This window comes from Cariama cristata, unplaced genomic scaffold (genome assembly GCF_000690535.1).
Source record: "Cariama cristata isolate BGI_N322 unplaced genomic scaffold, ASM69053v1 scaffold26453, whole genome shotgun sequence".
NCBI lineage: Eukaryota > Metazoa > Chordata > Aves > Cariamiformes > Cariamidae > Cariama > Cariama cristata.
The window spans coordinates 1-13,846 of NW_009610564.1; the positions used below are offsets into that span (position 1 = coordinate 1).

General features: G+C 47.6%; 1 protein-coding gene across 1 annotated transcript; it reads right to left on the reverse strand.

Annotated features, from left to right (window-relative positions):
* Window positions 1-64: 64 nt before the first annotated feature.
* On the reverse strand, window positions 65-8,447 carry TMEM39A (transmembrane protein 39A). The gene is made up of 8 exons (XM_009697935.1): window positions 8,335-8,447; window positions 6,530-6,752; window positions 5,029-5,112; window positions 3,425-3,567; window positions 2,613-2,961; window positions 1,599-1,786; window positions 986-1,106; window positions 65-428 (listed from the first exon to the last, which is right to left on the reverse strand). Exons 1-8 carry the CDS (start codon window positions 8,445-8,447, stop codon window positions 195-197), a joined length of 1,455 nt encoding a protein of 484 aa, XP_009696237.1. The 3' UTR covers window positions 65-194.
* Window positions 8,448-13,846: the final 5,399 nt, after the last annotated feature.

Sequence of the window (13,846 nt, forward strand, 5' to 3'; positions counted from 1 at the left end):
TAAAGCGACATTTAATTGCCACTGGTTCCCTTCCCGCCCCACAAAAACAATAGTATACAAAATATAAAATATTTTAAATATTTATAAACGCCGCAAGAAAAAAATAGAACTGTACGAAAATATTTTTTTTTTTTTTCTGAGGCTCCCTCCCCGCCCTGGGGGAAGGGAAAGCGAAGGGGAGACCAAAGGCCGGCCTAGTGTGCCTTGAGTCCATAGTTGTTAAGTGGGTAGGAGTATGCCCTGCCTAATACTATCCGGTCCCGGAGGAGCTTAAATAAGACATAATAATTGCAGAAAAGGATGAGGGCCATGGAGAGGGTATGGTTCCACTTCTCTGAGCGCAGCAGTGAGTAGAGCTGGTAGCAGACCACGCTGCCTTCGATCAGAATCAGCAGGTTGAGCAGCCGTAATGGACGGTGAAAAAGGAACTGCAGGGGAACAGTAAAAGAGGACAGATTTCTGTAATTTGTTGCGGTGTTAAAGTGGGGAGAGGTACATCCGTAATGCTGTCAGGCACCACTGAACTAGTGACCACTGTGCTGGGCAGAAGAAATGTTTGTACTTTGACCACCACTAGCTGCTATTTAGGGAAAGCAGCATAAGAAACAAGGCATGTAGAAGTGTCATTTTCCTTGAGAAGGGGAGGATGGGTGAAATAACCTATTGGCCAGCTGACATACTTTCCCATTTCCCTGGAAGACATTAACTAGAACCTCTTAAGAATATGCCACTGCCTGATGGGAGAGCTGCGTCACCACCATCAGAAAGCACTGACAAGGCAGCTGTGGCTTCCATCTTGCCCAGACGTCACTGTAATGATGCAATGGGAAAGCCTCTCCACTGCAAACACGTATTTTGTTGAGCAGCAACAGGCTGTTGTGCAGCCCTGAACTCTGTTCTGCACCATCTGCTCTGCTGCAGCTAGGTTTGAGCCTCTCCTCCCTCCCACAATCGTGACATGTCGAGCAAGAGAAGAGATACTTGCATAAAAGCGGGCGTGGGACACATCTGAAGGCACTGCTACGTTGTAAGGCCCAACTGCTTTATACAGGCACCGGCTACGTCGTACCAGAACTCCTTGTGGCCATATTGTGTTTTCTGACCAGCTGTGGGGACAGAATGCCAGAGCGTTAGCATCTGCGTTCCCAACTCCCCAAACGTGGGTTCACAGGAACGGACTGCATCTTCAAAAACACCAAAGCCTCTGCCACAAGGACACATCCTAGCTCTCACTGGAAAAGCACAGAGAGGTGATCATAAGCCCACTCTGAGTAAAGTGAACAAATGGTTCCCAGTGCAAGAACCTATCGCACCGCATCGGAGGGGGCGGCCCCCTGCCCCTGCACAAGCCCCTTCTCCAGTGCCCAAGAACAATCTCAGCGTTTGTTTCTGGGAAGGAACCAGCAGTGACGGGAGGAGCTCAGACAGGTCTCTACAGTAGATGTTTCTGTTTCTAGGGAACAGAAAGACGAGCAGAGATGCACGGGGAATAGAGAAGTGTCCTCAGTAGATAAGCACTGCTGATATTTGCTTATCTACTAGAATGTCTTCTTGGCCCCTTCCTGGGCATGCCAACCCCTCCCCATCCCCACACTCACATATGCTGTGGAGCATTGCTGTAGGAACCATGTTCTAGTTTCTGCCACTTGCCAAGGTGGGCAGCTGATCTGTGGAGCAGGTCACAGTACTTGGGAGGCAGCAGCTGAGTGGTGAGCATGACAAAGGCATTGATCCACACCATGATGAGGTGCTCACAGGACCAGCGCATGTCGTAGTACTGGGTGCTCTGCAAAGAGACCAGATAAGAACTTGGCACTGCTGTCACAAACTGGAGGAAGGAATGACAAGGGACGTACTGCGTGTGCATCCAGCAGACCCACACCACACATTACAGGCATGCGCTTTTGGACTGGTGATTTCAGAGGGTTACAGCTTAGGAAACACTCAAGACTCCCTTCTCCTTGACCTGAAGGAGAAAGGGCAGGGGATGATGCTGCAGCTGGTGCATCTCCTCCTCCAGCAGCAGATAACAAGGGGGTTTGCTTGACACAGAACTGCCCCAGAAGCACCAATTGCACCAAGATGGCTACATGAACTGTGGACCCCTGCCCATTTCACTACAACATCACTCAGTGGAGCTCATTCAAGTTAGAAAAATGACAGATTAAAAAAATATAACCCCCACACTGACAAGAGGTTCTTGGATTTAGCTTGCCAAGCATCCCAGTTGGCTCTGTTCTCTAACGGGCTGACCACCAGAGCCTCTGATCCAAGCACTCGAAGGCCAGGATGTTGGATCTGAGGCGGGTAACAACTGGTTCCCTCTTCTAGGAAGAACACAGCTATCCATCTGCCTTGGACAGGGGGTGGGAGAAGGGGAGTTAGTAAGTGGGTTGATGGGACTAGAGGTGCATCACATTTATGGCAATACCTATCCGCCAACCAGGAGCAGTACTAGTGCACTCCGGATGCAGCCATGCTCCGCTATCCGGGCTGCCAAAGGGGAGACAGAGAAAAGGGGAATTAACCAGGAATCTGGCCTGGCAGCAGTTCACACAACATTCAGAAGGAGACGGCGGGCAGGGGCACAGAGAGAGCCAGACAAGAGCTACCTTCACAAAACACAGTGGCAGGGATGCCACGTAGTAGGCACTGAAGAGAGAGTTGAAGAGAACTTCCTTGATCCTGCGGTTGAAGTCTGCTTTTAGGCACTCCACCTCATTGCGGATGAGATCTGGGGAAAGGGGGCAGCTGTGGGTGGGGATGGACGTAGGATTATTGAACTGTTCTCTCAGGGATTCCCACAGAAGCGAGAGGAAATCTTTGGGTTTGACCAGGCTGCTGACAGCTGAAGCCCCATCATCCACCATCTGGTCCTGTACCAAGTAACCACAGTCCGCAGGTAGGGGCTGTGCTCTGCTGTCCTGGTGGAAGCAGCACAGAGGAACATAGACACCAAACCTGCAAGGAAACAAAGAAAGAAAAAAAAAAGGACATTTCAGACAACCATCTCAACATGAAGCAGGCTGCACCTTCTCAACAGATGTCCTACAGGTCCTTATGAGAGGGACATCGCATAGGAACTCTCACTCCAGAAGCTAACGGGCAACTCTTCTCCCCCCATAAAAGGCTAGAGGCTGCAGCTTCAACAGCTGTGCAGAGAAGCTTCTTTAAATCCCATTCGTGGAACCAATGATCCAAATGGCTCAGTCTACAGTCGCAGTAAAGGCCCCTCACGCAAACAGCATACTGAGGCAATTTGCTTCATCAGCTCAGCATTATCCCCCAGCCACTCATACTTCTCCTTTAATCATAAGGTGAGGAGACAGATTACAGCCGACAGCTCTGCTTCCCATGGTGGCTCATGCCACCCCCAAGCAGCTCTGCTCCCCCCACCCTGAAGGTACAAGGTGGTGTCACTCACGGGTAGCCCAGGAAGAGAAGGTTGAGAACAGAATGGCTGCGGAAGAGGTTGACCAAAGTCCAGCAGAGCACCCATCCACAGAGGGTGAGCAGCACCAGGCGCACCATGTAGTGAACCACTGATGTCGCACCCACCTGAGAGGCCTGCAAATGGAGAAGAAACATTCAGCAGCCCTGTAACACTAGTGCTAGAACAGGAGCACAGGGGTGCTTGTGGAGGAGAAGCAGGGAGAGGGCTGCCAGGAGGCACTGCAAGAGGGATGGCTGCCCTCTTCCTCCCAGAAGTAGGAGACTGACTCTCTTACAAAGGTGAACGCCTTTGATTTTATTCATGATTGACAGAATCCAAAAGATTCAAATAAGCACAAGTTGTAGGGCATGACTAAAATAGAGCCTTAAAAAAAAAAAAATAAAAAAAATTAGAGCTGCAAAGTAGAAAATATTTTTTCTCAAGTCCATTATTGCTCTGATGATAGTCCAGGATAGCCTGAAACACTTTTCCCCTTGTTCTTCCCTTTAGAAGGATCAGGTCTCAGCATTCATTTCCTCAAGAACTGGAATGTCACAGTTCTCAGCTGAGGGAAGAGACGATGGTGCACCGTGGGAATCCCAAAACTAGATTTCCGCCACTCATCTCTACTGGATGTACAGGCTGCAGCCTAGTGAGGAGGCACCATCTTCAAAAGGACAGCAAAAAAGCTTGTTCCAATCTCCAGAGGGGACAAGGCAACTGAACTATGAAAAGATTCTTAGGGGTTAGAGCCAATAGATGGGATGCGCAAGAACTTGCATGGAAGGTTTCAATGCAGAAATTTCAGTCTATGGAAGTTTCACAGAGGATGTGAACATAAATGAAAATGGCAGGAATCAGAGATGAAAATAAAACTTCAGAGATCCCATCTTCTCCATTCACCTATTCAATAGGACATAACTGTTCCTTTATGTTATTTATTTTAAAAATTATTGCTTAGTTGCTTAGCTTTGAGTTGTATTAGCCATTTCAGTGGACAGAACTTCCATTTTCCTCAAAATGACCTTTCACAAACATCTATTTGGCCTGGTTCTCCTCTCACAAACACAGAAAGGGTCTCAAAATCTAGGGTGACATGACATGACAATGAGTCTCAGAGTTACTGAGTAACTGAGACTGGAAAAGCAGTTCTACCAGCTATTCCTATTTCACTTTAGTGTACTCAGACATCCTCCTCCTGACCTTTCCCCTCTAATCTCCTGTTCATTCTTCCAGTCTTGGCTAACCTCCCTATTTGCCTTTCTGCTACTTGACTTGCAATTCTCTCAGCCACTTCTCTGGCACGAGACAGTGAAGTACAGTATTGTGCCTGCAGGGATAAAGAAGCAAGTGGGACCATTTCATCTCCTAGCTGCAGAGGCAACAGAGCTACCCAATACTGCAGGACATGAATGGGCTCCAGGAGAAAACTCCAAGGCAGAAGGCATCCCCAAAATCTTAGTCCCTTACACCCAGACTTGTTCTGGGGGAAGAAACCCTCCAGCTATCCAACCTGCAGAATTTTCTCAGGCCATGGATGGTCAATGCTGTGCAACTGGTACTACAGGCAGGAGAGGGGACAGTGGGAATGTTACCTCAGAGATGAGGGCCCACACCAGCCTCCGCGCCAGCATCACTGTGATGAACGCCGCCAGGTGGTAGTCAATGAGGTGAAAATTCTGAAGGAGGAAAGAAAAAAGGTCTTCACCAGGGGAAGGGACTCTCAATCCACCCAGCTGGGGTGGGACTAGAAAGCTGGCTGCTGAGAGGACATTAGGACCTCATGGAAGCGTTCCCCAAATCTCTCTATTAGGGATGAGGGAGAAGGGATATACATCAGTAACACAGGGATGTCTCCAGAAGCAAGATCTTCCCCACATGGAGGTTCCTTCCCATGGAGAGATTTGCACTGAAAACAAAACAAACCCACCCTTCAGGCAAGTATTTTGGGGGTCAAAGGGACATCTAGGACCAGGATCCTACTATGGAGAAGAGTTTTCAAGTTCTCCTGGGAAAAACCAGTGAGCAACCAGAGCAAGGGCAGCCAAAATGGAGTCCAGAGAGAGCACACCAGCTCACTTTAGCTCTTGGCCTCAGAAATGGTTTGTAGTGAGCAGTGCTCCCTGATAATCAAGTTGATCTGAGAAATGTCACCCTCATGGACCATAGATCTGTATTAGAAGTTTAATGTTGGCTCTGGCTGCATCAAGTTAGACACAGCTCTTGGACCACTTACGATTTTTCAGTGAACCCATCAAATGTGTTCTGGCTAGAACAGTTAGCAGACTCTGAATACTGCTGTTTGGGACTTCAAGGACATTTTGGGTAAAAAAAGAATGCTTGACTTCTGATGGGAACAAACAAATGACCATTAAATCCTTTCAGTTAGGGAGCCTAAAACAGAATGCTTTTTCTTCAAAGAAAGCTGTTTAGCATCGCATAGCTGAACTTGAAACAGGTACTCGGAACACCAGCACTGCCTGTCGGTACAGTTAACTAAGGAACCACCTCATGCTTCCAAGCAGCAAGGACAAAATAAAAACTGATGGACCACTTCAGAGGCTGGCTTCACTCAGATGAGGTTTGCTGACTCAGGTACAGGTCACTGCCATGTTGTGCAGCTTCTTGGGCCAGGAAGAAGACTGAAACCGAGGAGACTGAGATGTTTACATAAGCTGAGGATCTGACCCACTCCCCAACTCCTCTGCTGCTGACCTGCTGTGAGACCCTAATGAAAACTCACATCATCTCCCTTCTCTCAGGCTCTGTTGTTTCCACTGGGAAGGGGCACCCACAGGAGGAGAGAGCAGGCTCCTGGAGTCTCAGCTCCATTTCAAACCCTAGGGGCTAGCTAGGCCATGCAAGCATCTGCACGAAATTTCCACTGAAGGAGTCCTGCTGACACCTGTCTCTCACCTTCCATGTATTTTCTCCCCTGTAAAATGGGGGATGACATGGCCCTGGCTGATGGGGGTGCATGTGAACTCTCCTTCACTCCCTTAATGTCAAATGCTTGGTGATTCCTGGACTGAAGAAGCATGAAAAGAAGCTGTGTAATGAAAAAGCATGAGCGATGGCATTTGCAGGTGAACTTACCAGCGAGGTGCAGGAAGCAGGGTGATTGTATGGATACCACCAGACAGTCTTGTAGATGTTGATGTACTGAATGAAGAGGGCTACCAGTAGGTAGACGAAGAACAGGAATTCAAAGAGCAGGCTCCCATCCAATGGCAGTTCAGGGATCCGGCAGTGACGTACAGGCTCCGGAGTAATCAGCGCTGTGATAGGAGGTGCAGAGAGGCTGATGGCACTACCATTCCTGAAGCAGATAGATATCACTCCCTTGGTAAGCATTCTACATAATTTCTACCATTTTCCAGAACAGGGAGGGCTTGAGATTGTGAATTTGGGACTGGGCATTGCTAGAGGAGAGGTGGCAGCAGTCTTGCATTCATATTTCTGGCGCAAGACTGGTGGTGATCTTCATCATTTTCTGAGCATGGACAAAACCCTTATCCAGCATTTTCTCTAGACAACAGATTGGTCTGCGAGAGGTGCTGTGACATGCCCAGCAGTATTTCAGTAAACTTGCAGATGGAGAAACAGAGGTACAGAGTGAGGAAGCAACTGCAAGCAAAAATCATTGAGGGCTCTGTGCCAGACCAAGCGCTTAATGTTGGCTCCTTCCACCCATCACTAGGACATTACAGTAGCACCCAGCTTCCTTCTCCAGTATTGCAAAGCGCCCATTGTCTTTCTGCTCACAATTCCTCTCTTAAAAAGTGGTAACTAAAAATGGAATGGAGGAGTTCAGCCACTTCCTAGAGGCTGACCTCTCAAGTGTTCTCACAGTTCCTTCTTTCCTAGCCTTCAGAGGAGGCTAGGACAACTAAAAGCTCCAGCAGACTGAACTGATGGAGGAAGTTCAGACATAAACTATGCTGTGTCTGACTGAAACCAGGATAAGCAACGCTCCCCCAGGACCTTGGGGCGCTGACTCCACAGTCTCAACAGTCACTTGTTCCTCAAGAATCTAAGAAGCCATGCCTCCATCTGTCCCAGCCAGAGAAGTCTTTAAAGGTCAAAGCTAAATGGCTTGGCTCTCTCTACCTTCTAAGGATGAACCTATACCAAGCAGATCAGGGCCTCAACATGCAGCAAATAGTTTCTCTAGTCTGCTGGCTTCTGTATGGAAGGAAGTAACGCTGGGCCCTTTTAGTCTTTATGCCAAATGTGGAGATCTAAATGTCACTGTGTGTTCCTTTTTCAGCCCCCAACTTCCCCAGAAAATGGAGATGAGCTTTGCCAACTGTGAGAATTAGTTTAATCTGCAGCCAGCAGGGCTAAAACAGAATATAGGCATCCTCCTACCCTGCCTTTCTGTCGTGTCAGAGGGGGGCTCACAGCTGAGCTCTGACATGTCACACTACCTCCCTGTGGCATTGCAGGTAAGTAAGCAAGAGAGACAAGGACTCATCATCTGCTAGACAAGGACTCACTGCTCTGGGAACTGCTGCAAGGAAAGACAAACTTAGCCCTGTGCCATTTCCACCCCTGGCCATTGTGACCATGATGAGAGGTGAAGGGTGGCTGAGACCACTTCCACAGTCCTCCCCATGGGGCTGATTTTAACACATGAGGTCAAGAGAGGGGCCACAGAGGGGAGCATGTGCCACAGCAGAGCTGAGAAGAGAAGCTGGAAGAGCTTTGTCACGCAGGCCACGGTCCCTCTTGGATGGGCCATCTCCTAATGCCACAACCGAGGGCTCAAGTTTCCCCATCTCCCACTTCCTTGCTTTAACCAGCCACACTCCCGTGCAGAGTTCAGAGTGGATCAAGGCTCCTAGCTTTTAGCACTATCCTAACCGCAGGTGTCTCAACAACCCTACCTTTGTCCTCACCTGTTTCTCAAACCAGTACCGTTTCCGCAGCTCCCACCAACCAGCGTCTGGAGAGAAGGCAAAGCTGAACGGCTTAGCTGCTGCCGGCTGGGTCCCCTCCTTCCACCGGGCATGACCAGGGACCAATCCACTCCCAGTGCCTCCGGCAGGCTGTGCCCTGAGTCCTAGACAATGACCCCGAAACCTTCCCAGGTCTGCAAAGGAGGCAGAAACATCACTTAAGCTGCAAACTGCTGGTCACCTAGTTCACACCCCAGCCAAGCGAGTTCATGCAAAACAAAGCCACTCACCCTCGGAGCCCTGGGAGACACCCATCACCATGCTAAAACACTGTGCCATCTCAACGGCACCAGATCAGCGTCTGCTTGCATACACAGAACAGAAGCCACTGACCCCGTGTCTTTAAAAAGCAGCTGCTTAAATTAGCCATCAGCGACTGCTAACACTTCCTGTTGGCTGGAAAGCACCACCGAGCATCTCCAGTGCTGGAGACTGCACAACTGCCTGCCTCATTTCAAAAGTAAGCCTGGGAAGAGCCCTCTCCCTGTCCTGGTGCAAGGAGCTACTACAGCTTTGCAGGTCTTTTGAACCACCCAACACATTACTTGACAGGCTCTGATGCTGGTAGGTAATTTGGACCCCCCTCTGCCAGAGCTCTGAACAGACAGACTGGTGTCCATGAAGTTAACTGCGTGGTTCAGCTCCCTTCTGTGCTAAGAAAGCCCGACTGACACAATGGTAGAAGGTCCATTTAAAAGTGGTTCTAGTTAGCAAAGTAGTGCAGCAAAACACACAGGTATGCACGTACTTCAAATGCACATAACAGCAATCGCGTATTTCAGCCCTCAAAAAAAAAATAAAATTGAAAAGTAAGTCTGTAAATATTTATTTCTTTTAAACGACACATTTAAATCAATCCCTTCCCTAAAATGAACTAGTATGAGAGAGGCTGTGCAACTCAGAATATCAGTACCAAAGGGGGATTCTCTGGCACAGGCTTGATCACTTCCCACGTGATTTTACTTTTATTTCATTGGTCTCCCACATGACACTGCAAGGATTTCGGCAGTCAGGTAAGCTTCTGATGGCTAGCAGACATAAGAGAGTGAGTGGTTGAACTGGAAGGCAAATCTGGAAGGCATTCCAAGCACGCATGCTATACAGAATCAAGACACTGAGTGAGCATCTCGCTACAACGACTCTGGTGTGTCTGCATGTCTGGAGATGAATCAGCTGCCCCTTTGGCAAAATACCATAGCCAGAACCAACCTAGGGTCCAAAAAAAACCACCCCCACCTTCTGCGAAGCTCTGAATCTAGCTTCGAAATTTACAGATGGAACATATCATCTATTTATAATTCAGTTATCACCTCCTTTAAAATCCTGAGAAATCACAGCTGGCAGAAATGCCAGGAAGTTTGCTCAATGAGTCACACCACTGTCACCATGAACACAGCTTGAAGGAGAACTATTCTAAAAACCTCTCTCCAAGAATTGTCCTTTGTATTAAAATTTCCCATCCTTTGTCGCTACTCCAATAACCAATTCTCAAAATTTCAACAAAAATCAAGATGTGTCAAAAGACAAATGCTTTCCACATACCCACATGAAGGTCACTCGCCAAAAAAATAAAAAAAAGTAAACCAGAGATCCTGGGGGGGGGGGGCATGGCGCGGGGGGGAAGGAATTGTGAAATTGCATGAAAGGAGAGAGCAAACATTGGACAATTTGGCTTTGGAGGAAAATAATGTGTCTTGGCAGACTTCAAAACTCTCATTATAATTCCAATGACAACACAACAGAGAATTGAAGCCTTCCTTACCTTTCTAGTCAAGACTCAAGCTTTCAGAGAACTTTCTCCAGAATATTCTAGAGTGTTATTTGGGAATATTTATATTTCAGGAATTAAATACAAACAGAAGAAAATTCTCCTGCATGTACAAGATGAGCAGGGGCAGCCACAGACAATGCAGAATTCACTTAGGGCATCCAGACACTTTACATAAGCAGCTACGGTGAAGAAAAAAAATGAGGAAAAACCTCTGAAAGGAGCAACTCTGAAAGCCATTTTAAGCGAGACTAAACTATTACAGGGACTGTGGAAGCTAAAACAATTAGTCCGATTCAACCTACAGGATATTTATGTTAACAGATGCAATATGTTGGTGGTCTAATTTGCAGTATTAACAGTGGAAGGTTTTTTATACCACATTCAATAATTCATATAAATAATTTAACAGCTCTTATTAATATTATCCCATTAGTATGCTTCACATGCTCGCCAATGTAGACACTTGGACACTGAGTAATGGCACTTCCATCCTCTGGTTTTGCAAACCAGTAGAACGGAGATTTCTACCAGTAAAAAAGAATGCCTGTGGATTGGAGCCCTCCTTAATGTCAGTGCACCATATTTTAAATGCACTTGAATAAGCCCTTTCACAGTGATCCATGAACACATAGGCTGGGCAGTTCCTCAAGCCAAGCTTTAAATAACTTTTACTTCACTGGAGTCTGATCAAATTAGGTAGGTGTCTGTTAGAGCAAAGTCTGCCTAAGAACCATTCCTTTTTCGTTTGTTTTTGTTTTGTAAAACTAGCCACACAACTGAAGCTCCCCAGATAAAGTTAAACAAAGCAGTGAGATTACAGATTAGTTTGTCTCTAAGTCTGTTTTTTTTGGCCTTGAACCAATCAACAGCCCTCCTTTTTGAGGAGAGACACATGGGGAAAAAGCCTTTTTCTAGTTTTCAATTAATAAGCAAAGGCATGATTCTACTGTGAAAAATACGCTAACAAGAAAAAAAAAGCATCCATGACCCTTTACTCCAACAGATAAGATTCCTGTGTGCATCCAAGTCATATTAAGTATTAATAAAGAGCCCACAGAGAGAGCTGGGAGTCTACCAGGCTCCCTTCTCTGTTTGCAGAGTCCCCACCCCATCAACGATCTTATTTTATATAGAGTCACAGGCACAAAGAGCGACTAATAGAAGATAAAAGCTTTTCCTGACAAGACTTTTTAGTCCATTAATATGATTCTACATTGTTCTTCCCAATTCACCTAGAATTTCCCTCAAAAATAAGTCACATACTTGTAGCCCCTTCATCCTCAACATCCCCAGAACAGAAACTGCCTAGCTTCCAAGATCTCCTCTCTCAGGAGACGTGGGCATCATTAAAACACACAAGAGGATTTGGGGACCAGCTACAGAACAGTGGACAGTGGTCCTGTCTGCGCACAGGGAACGGATACAGGTACAGACAGCTCTTGGGTCAAGCTCTTGGGTCCTAGAGAGGGACCAGACTCTTTCTTCAGGACAGAGACAAAATCTTCAGCTGTGACATGGTTATAAGATCCAGGAACATAACGCATCAGACCCTCCGATTTCCAGTTCATGCTTTTAGGACTACAGAAAGCACTTGGGGATTTTGTTTCTCTGCACTGACACCCCTCCCTCCCCATCAGCTCCCCAGCTATCCTGACAAGGCAGCATCAAGGCAGGCAAGAACCACAGCTGTGAGCAAGGCTTTACTGATGAAGAGCTCGGCAGATGAACTATCTACCAGTTCAGAGGTGAGGCAGCATGCAGCCCTCTCCTGCTCCTCAGGGACCATCACTCAGAATCACATCCCTGCATCAGCAGCTGCCCGAACAGCTCTTATAAGAGGCAAATCAGGAGACAGTCAGTGACTCATCAGAATGAAAAGTCTGCCTGGTTCCCCATCTCTTTGCTGGAAACGCTACAATGCTCAGCCAGTTATTTTGATGGCGTTAACGTTTTTTAATTGGAGAAAACTCCAAGCCTCCAATCCTCTCGGGAAGCTTGCTGCACCGAGGCGTGAGAACTCTCAGAGCTTGGAAAACATTCAAGAGGCTCTCCTTGGCTCCACAAGTCCTACAGCCAGATACTCTCAAGAGCAGAGGGGGAAACGTGGCCATCCTCACTTGCAGCAACGTGGCCTGAGAAGACCACAGGTCTCTCATTGCAACTCTCCGTTTTGATCAAAGCAGCCTTCCTCCTGCCGAGTAAGCATGTGATGTCTTGGGGTGACGCAACACGTTGCCTCTGTGGCTGTTGGCGAGGGAGCTCTGCCTGCCTCCTCCTCCTCAGCAACACAGAAGCTCCCAGCATTGTCTGGGTTGCTAGCAAGACTTTCCATTCGGTGTGCCCATGCTTTATGCCTACGCAGGCATGGAAACACCCAGGCCACCCCTGCAACACAGCTGCAGAGCACTGACACGAAGGACGGGGAACTACCAGCGCTGACAAAACACCATCAACATTTCCAGCCCCTCCAGGCGCCAGTGGTAATACCCTGAACCACAGCTAGCATCAAGTGCGGGACAAAAGGATGAAGGAACTGGGAACGTTGCAGGGAAAGTACATGCCACAGAGCATGAAAGCAGCAGTGCCAGAAGCAGCTGTTCAGTGCCACAGCAAGCAGCACTGCCCATCTCCAGAGCACTCCTGCATCCAGGTATCTGGCAATTCCTCCCCCTGCGGCAGCAGCTGCTTGTCCCCCTGCGGTCAGAAGCACTGGCTTCTAGGACATTTTTCTTCAAAAAGGAACATATATCCTAGAATGGGACTGTCTGGATAAGCTCCAAGGCACAAGCTCCCAGACCACAAAGGCAAGGGACCATTTAAGACCTGGACAGTTCACCCTGGCCCAAGTGAAAGGCTCTGTCCCCAGGGCTGCCACTGAACAGCGCAGCCAGCATCTGTACAGCTTCTGTTGTCATCCCTCAGGTGACAACTCACTGTGGCCCAGACAGTGGCTTATTTATAAAACCTTGTTTGCGAGGCTGCAAAAGACAGTTACTAGCCCCCGGTGAAACCATTTCTGGAAGGATGGGAAGAAGAAAATAGGGTAGGATTCTCTAACCTTTGGGATTAAATATATACCGTAACAGTCGTGACTTTCAGCTGACAGACGAACAGCTCTTTCTCCTCTTCCTCCCTCCTGCCCCCATCAGACTCTGAAATTGAAACAAGCAATGTAAAAAGGTCTCTTGGTTACTAATGTCCTCACTTCGAGTCACTGTAGCTGGTCAACCTAATCCCAAACTTGCATTTGTCCAGCAATCTTAACGTCTTTGCAAATTATCAGCAAATCCACATCATAGTCAAGTTTTCTTTTAAACTTCTGTGAGTCCTAGTTACTATGGCTTATTTTTACTTCCTTTTAGTGCGTGCCTTTTATTTATTTATATACATAAAAACATTTTGACAGCTGGAAAAACTGAGACATCAAGGTGGTAACCAATTCACCCAACATAAGCCAAACAAACAAACAAACAAAAAAATCAAGAAGAGAGCCGAGGAACAGTGATGGCTGCACCCATGCCTCAGTCACGAAGCCACCTTGTCAGCGCCCTCACATCTGCCATGCCGAAAGCCGAGAAGCTGCAAAACTGCTGTGGAAGCCCTAACTTGGTTTGGGAATAAAAAAGCATTTGGTCGTTAGGAGGGAGGAAACCACCCACAGGTTATCAGATGGAAAGCTAA

Bases quoted from the DNA above. Each gene is read 5' to 3' on its own strand.
- TMEM39A (XM_009697935.1), bottom strand. From the start codon at position 8,447: ATGCCCGGTGGAAGGAGGGGACCCAGCCGGCAGCAGCTAAGCCGTTCA. The intron at 1,107-1,598 runs GTGAGTGTGGGG...CTGTCCCCACAG, and splicing joins AGCAATGCTCCACAGCATAT to CTGGTCAGAAAACACAATAT. The intron at 429-985 runs GCAAGTATCTCT...GTTCCCCTGCAG, and splicing joins TGTCCCACGCCCGCTTTTAT to TTCCTTTTTCACCGTCCATT.